The following is a 6,457-nucleotide window of genomic DNA, read 5'->3' on the forward strand; positions in this document are numbered from 1 at the left end:
AAATGAATTTGAATATAAAAAGAACATAAATTTATTAAGAGTCTCACCTCAAACACCAAAAAATTATTACCTTAATCTTATTATAGCTTTAAAATAAAAGTGTAATCATTTTTTCCATCTTGTTACATAACTGCAATTTAAATCTTCAAATCACTATATTTATTTCTACATTAAATGCTATAAGTTTGAAATTAAATAAAATTACTTTAAAAACACTATCCAACCCAAATTGTATGAAACATTACGGATTTAAAGTCATAAGTTGAATTAAAGCAGTTTATAAAATAAAATAGTCCATATTAACCCAGACTCAAACCATATCGTATGAAACATTAACGTAATACTCATATTAGGGCCGTTTCGAACAGTTCAGGGCCCTTGTGCGAATTATAAATCAAGGCCCTACAAACAATATACGTACTTTGTACTTCCTTTGTTATTATTCATACACTCTCATTTGGATTTGAACCTCTGACTTGCGGGTCTTATAAAAACTACCTTTTGTCCTGATCACAAACCAAGATGCCAACTTGGTATTTGAAACAAATTCAACAATTTTTATATTTTATCAATTTTTAAAATACATTTTTTTGGGCTTCGAGGTCCTGAGATTTGGGGTCCTGTGCTATTGACCTGGATGCACAAGTGAATAGTCGGGCCTGACTGCTACTTTGGATTCAAATAAGTAAAAGTGTAAACATATACTTCGTGTAACATTCTATACTAATCAGAACTAAAAGCAATCCGAACAAAACAGTATGAATCACTAAAATATAATTAGATCAAAATATGTTTAAAACATAAAGCATTCTATATTAGGGTGCCCTAGACTTGAGGGGAGTTTGAAGAGAGTCCGGAGTTAGGTTCTTGGAATATTGTAACAAAAGACTATAACAAGTTTTAAAGTGAGTTTGAAAATTCAACACTCACTTAATACTCTACCTTTTCTCCAACCAAATCAAAGTATGTCACATCATCATACTTTATCATATCTAATTTTTTTTTCTTCAGGAGTTTAGTTGATTCTGAGCTAATATGAGGATAATGTGTAAAAATATGGAGAGTATTGTGTAAGTTAAATAATTAAAAAATAAGTAAAAAATTGTGAAAATTGACATAGTCTGAAAATTGAGATTAAGTACGACGGATGAACCCTTAATCAAAACTAAAACGAGCCCAAACCTAATCGAAATCATAATTTGATCAGAATATGATACTCCGTAAAACATAAAGTGGTACGTATTAATCAAAACTTGAAAGTATTACACCAAGAATGTAAACTAGACCAGGCCCGGCCCGACCTGTTTAATTCTGATCCGACCCGGCCCTAACCCGGCCCGCTGAACAGGTCTAGTTTGAGGTAGTGAGGGGAATTAAATTATTTGGTGGCTCAAACCAACCAATAATAACAAGAGTCTCGCGAGCCACGATGTCCACGTGACCACAAACGCGGAAAGAATTACTGAAATTTCATAAATAAAATTATAATAAAACAAAATAAAAAAAACAAAAATACGAAGGATAAAATCGTCAACCAAAAAAGGTACTCAGTATATTGGCGTTCCTCAACTGTCTTCTCTTCGCACAAAAAATAGTTCCCATTATAAATGGTTTCATCTCAACCTCCTAACTCCACTCTATAATCTCGCAATTCTTTCTGGGTTTTGCACTCTCCCCTATTTTTCCTGTCGTCTCCGATTTTTTCTCTCTCTTCTATATTATTTCCTCCACTTTTGTTGGGAGATTTTCCTCTGTCTTGCAATCGCATCCGATTTGTAAGTCCCCTTTTTCTGTTATTTTTTTTTTTTTTTTTTTTTTGCCTTTTTCTGCTGAATTTTGAGCTTTATGTTGATGTAATTTTGGTTTATTGTGATGATATATCATCTGGGTGTTCGTTTGTTTTGCTAGATCTGTTTAATTGATCATTTTATTCCCCTGTTTTTGTTTTTGTTTATTTTTATTTTTTGTAAGTTGTTTGATTTTTGTTGATCTGGGTAGGTTTGTATCGTGATCTTAGTGATTTGGGTGGAAATTAGATCTTTTGTTGATTTTAATCTGAAAAAACAATTTCCCACATAGATGCTACATTGCTGATCTGAAGTATGAACACTGTTGTTTTTAATTTCTAATTTTGTGATTTTGTGGAAGTTTGTTCGTATTATTTTTTCGCAGATCTGGAATATTAGTGTTGTTTTTGATCAAGTATAATGCTTAAGTTTAGTCACTGAGAGTGTTATGTTGCGTGATCTGACTGCTTTGATCAATTATCCCAATTTTTAATTTTTTTTTGGGTTGGTTTATGCTTGACGTCTTTGATGATCCAAATTGAATCTTGGTTGTTGTTGTTGTTGTTGTTTATTGTGAATGTTAGACTGATAGTTTACTGGTGCACCTGGGATCATGTGATCCGATGTGAGTTGGTGACAATCCGATGTGTTTAATTGCCGTTTGAGTTGTTGTCACATCATATGGGAGTGTACTTTGGGGTCACCTTGTAGGTTATGTTATGCTTGTACATACATAATGTGTAGGATCTGACTTTGTATAATTGTTATGAATTGTTTGTTGTAGAAAGTGGTGCATTATGTCGTCTTACACCCCAAAGAATATTCTTATTACTGGTGCGGCTGGATTCATTGCATCCCATGTCGCAAATCGGCTCATTAGGAGTTACCCAGATTACAAGATTGTCGTGCTTGACAAGCTTGATTACTGCTCAAACCTTAAAAATTTGCGCCCTTCCCAATCATCCCCTAATTTCAAATTCGTCAAGGGGGATATTGCTAGTGCCGATCTTGTAAACTACCTTCTCATCACCGAGTCCATTGATACGATTATGCACTTTGCAGCACAAACCCATGTTGACAATTCTTTTGGTAATAGCTTTGAGTTCACCAAGAACAACATTTATGGGACCCATGTCCTCCTAGAAGCCTGTAAGGTGACTGGGCAAATTAGGAGATTCATCCATGTTAGTACAGATGAGGTTTATGGAGAGACAGATGAGGATGCTGTTGTGGGTAATCATGAAGCTTCTCAGCTTCTTCCAACAAATCCTTACTCTGCTACAAAAGCTGGTGCTGAGATGCTTGTTATGGCTTACGGCAGATCATATGGTTTGCCAGTTATTACAACCAGAGGAAACAATGTGTATGGACCTAACCAGTTTCCTGAGAAATTGATCCCAAAGTTCATTCTTTTGGCCATGAGGGGTAAGCCACTTCCAATTCATGGTGATGGATCTAATGTGAGAAGCTATCTCTACTGTGAGGATGTTGCAGAGGCCTTTGAGGTCATTCTCCACAAGGGAGAAGTTGGTCATGTGTACAACATTGGAACAAAGAAGGAAAGGAGGGTCATTGATGTGGCCACAGATGTATGCAAACTGTTCTCAAAGGATCCAGATGCAAGCATCAAGTTTGTTGAGAACCGGCCTTTTAATGACCAGAGGTACTTCCTTGATGATGAGAAATTGAAGATTTTAGGATGGTCAGAGCGTACCACATGGGAAGAGGGCCTGAAGAAGACAATGGAGTGGTATACCAGTAATCCTGATTGGTGGGGTGATGTCTCAGGAGCATTGCTTCCTCACCCAAGGATGCTGATGATGCCAGGTGGCATTGAGAGGCATGTTGAAGAAGCAGATGAGAATGGTGCTGCTTCTTCAGAATTTACCAAAACCCAGACTAGGATGGTGGTACCTATTACCAAGAATACAGTCAGTTCTCCTCGTAAGCCGTGTTTCAAGTTCTTGATCTATGGTAGAACTGGCTGGATTGGTGGTGTTCTTGGGCAGTTGTGTGAAAAGCAAGAGATTGCCTTTGAGTATGGAAAGGGGCGTTTGGAAAACCGAGAATCTCTTATTGCTGATATCCAGAATGTGAAGCCTACTCACGTGTTTAATGCTGCTGGTGTGACCGGTAGACCTAATGTTGACTGGTGTGAATCTCACAAACCAGAGACGATTCGTGCCAATGTTGTTGGTACTTTGACCTTGGCTGATGTGTGTAGAGAGCATGGGCTTCTGATGATGAATTTTGCCACTGGTTGCATCTTTGAGTATGATGCTACACATCCTATGGGATCTGGAATTGGCTTCAAGGAGGAGGATACACCAAACTTTGCTGGTTCTTTCTACTCAAAGACAAAGGCTATGGTAATAATTTGCTAACCCTTTTTCTTTTTTCTTTTTTCTTTCTCTTTCTATGCAAGATTTGTAACTAAATATCTAATTTTGACCAGGTTGAGGAGCTGCTGAAAGAGTATGATAATGTGTGCACCCTTAGGGTGAGAATGCCCATATCTTCTGACCTGAACAACCCACGAAACTTCATAACAAAGATCTCTCGCTACAGTAAGGTGGTAGACATTCCGAACAGCATGACTGTTTTGGACGAGCTTCTACCCATTTCCATTGAGATGGCAAAGAGGAATCTGAGAGGAATTTGGAACTTCACAAACCCAGGAGTGGTTAGCCACAATGAGATTCTAGAGATGTACAAGAATTACATGGACCCAGAATTCAAGTGGGCTAACTTCACAATTGAAGAACAAGCCAAAGTTATTGTTGCTGCAAGAAGCAACAATGAGATGGATGCCTCCAAGTTGAAAAAGGAATTCCCTGAATTGCTCAGTATTAAGGATTCATTAATCAAGTATGTTTTTGAGCCAAACAAGAAGACTAACTATTCTGCTTGAGAGTTGAGAGTGATTCTGGAAAATCCTGCTTTCAGTAAGCAGTTAGCAGGATAGGATTTTATTTTATTTTATTTTATTTTATACCAGTAGCCAGTAGCCAGTAGGCAATGTGGGTTGCTTAGCTATATTCCTTTGCATTCATTATTTTAGCTTCATCTTGTGTTATTTCTTTCTATTTACCTAGATTTTCTCTAGAATTATTTTTATTAGGTGTTCAATTTTTACACAGCTCTTTTTTTTTCTTTTTTTTTTCTTTTCTTTTTAACGTCTTTCGGTTTAAATGTGGGAATTCGAAAAGAGATACTCGTAGTTTGTTTACATATATATAACAGTTCTCATGTGTAATATTTATAAATCTACTGTTGATTTTGTTCCATAAGAATATTTTTGCATCTTCATTGTTCTGGTGATCATAATTGTGTTTTTTTTTTGGTTTCAATGGAATTAAACTCTGCTTGAATAATGCAATATTAATCATAAAACTAAAACTTCCCTCAAACAGAAATTCATAAAACTAAAACTCGAAGCATTCGAACTTGGAAGGATCATTAGAGCTTTGTTGAAGAAAAAAGATCAAGAGGTTCTAAAATGAAATTTTATTTTGTTTTAATCTTCACACGAGAGAACATATATACACATACTTCCTCCGTCTTTTAATACTCGCAACGTTTGTTAGTTTCACGTATGTCAATGCATAACTTTGATAATTTATATCTTAAATTCTCTTTATGCAAAAATTATAAAAAGTTGATATTTTGAAAATACACATTGAGACGAATCTAACAAGATCTCACATGACTATGTTTTATCTTATATAAAAAACACTACGAATAGTCAAATTAGATTATATGAATATTGGCAAAAGTCCAAACGTTGCGAGTATTAAAAGACGGAGGAAGTATATTCTTTGTCATTGTCAACTACATATTGAACACATGAAATGAATCCCATGTCTAATAATAAGGGAGTAGGCAAATCATCAGAAACACATGCTCACATAACATGCAGTCATGCATATATGAAAAATAATACACATCTCTGAACAACTAACTCCTCACTAACATGCACAAGACACTTTCTTCTTTTACACATTAAAATAAAACTTAAATGTATGGAAATGATCATGCTAACGTGTTATGATTATATTTCTAACATGATTTCACTATTATTATTATTATTATTATTATTATTATTATTATTATTATTATTATTATTATTATTATTGTTATTGTTATTATTATTATTAATCATTAATAATAATAATGATTATTAATAATTGTAAGACCGCCTTACCGAAAAGATCAGTTTAATTGTTTAACTAATTGGTCCCGTTTCTTAACTAAATTAGTTTCGGTACTTAACTAATTGATTTCATTGCTTAACTTATATGACACCAAGACGGTCTTTTGTGTAAGACCGTCTAATATAAAAATTTGTATTATTATTATTATTATTATTATTATTATTATTATGCCAGTCCCTCGTGGGCACCTAGTCGTTAGATTAGACACGAAGTTACACATATGTGGTAGTTGAGCCTAGCACGGGCATATATATATATATATATATATATATATATATATATATATATATATATATATATATATTTGATAATGTTAACTAGCAAAAGTCTTTGTGATGATGGGTCCTTACTCCTTGCCCTTGGCTTGAGTAAATGTAGGTAGGTATCGAATCCCAAAGAGGCTGATCATCAAACTGTTACGTTTCAGTTAATACTTCCTCCCTCCGTCCCTTAATA

At 34.7% G+C, this 6,457-nt stretch overlaps 1 protein-coding gene across 1 annotated transcript; it reads left to right on the forward strand.

Moving 5' to 3' along the window:
• Nucleotides 1-1,557: 1,557 nt before the first annotated feature.
• On the forward strand, nucleotides 1,558-5,096 carry LOC110782684 (trifunctional UDP-glucose 4,6-dehydratase/UDP-4-keto-6-deoxy-D-glucose 3,5-epimerase/UDP-4-keto-L-rhamnose-reductase RHM1). The gene is made up of 3 exons (XM_021986897.2): nucleotides 1,558-1,775; nucleotides 2,572-4,156; nucleotides 4,243-5,096. Exons 2-3 carry the CDS (start codon nucleotides 2,585-2,587, stop codon nucleotides 4,696-4,698), a joined length of 2,028 nt encoding a protein of 675 aa, XP_021842589.1. The 5' UTR covers nucleotides 1,558-1,775; nucleotides 2,572-2,584; the 3' UTR covers nucleotides 4,699-5,096.
• Nucleotides 5,097-6,457: the final 1,361 nt, after the last annotated feature.

The sequence above is a fragment of the Spinacia oleracea genome, chromosome 4, assembly GCF_020520425.1.
Source record: "Spinacia oleracea cultivar Varoflay chromosome 4, BTI_SOV_V1, whole genome shotgun sequence".
Classification (NCBI taxonomy): Eukaryota; Viridiplantae; Streptophyta; class Magnoliopsida; order Caryophyllales; family Amaranthaceae; genus Spinacia; species Spinacia oleracea.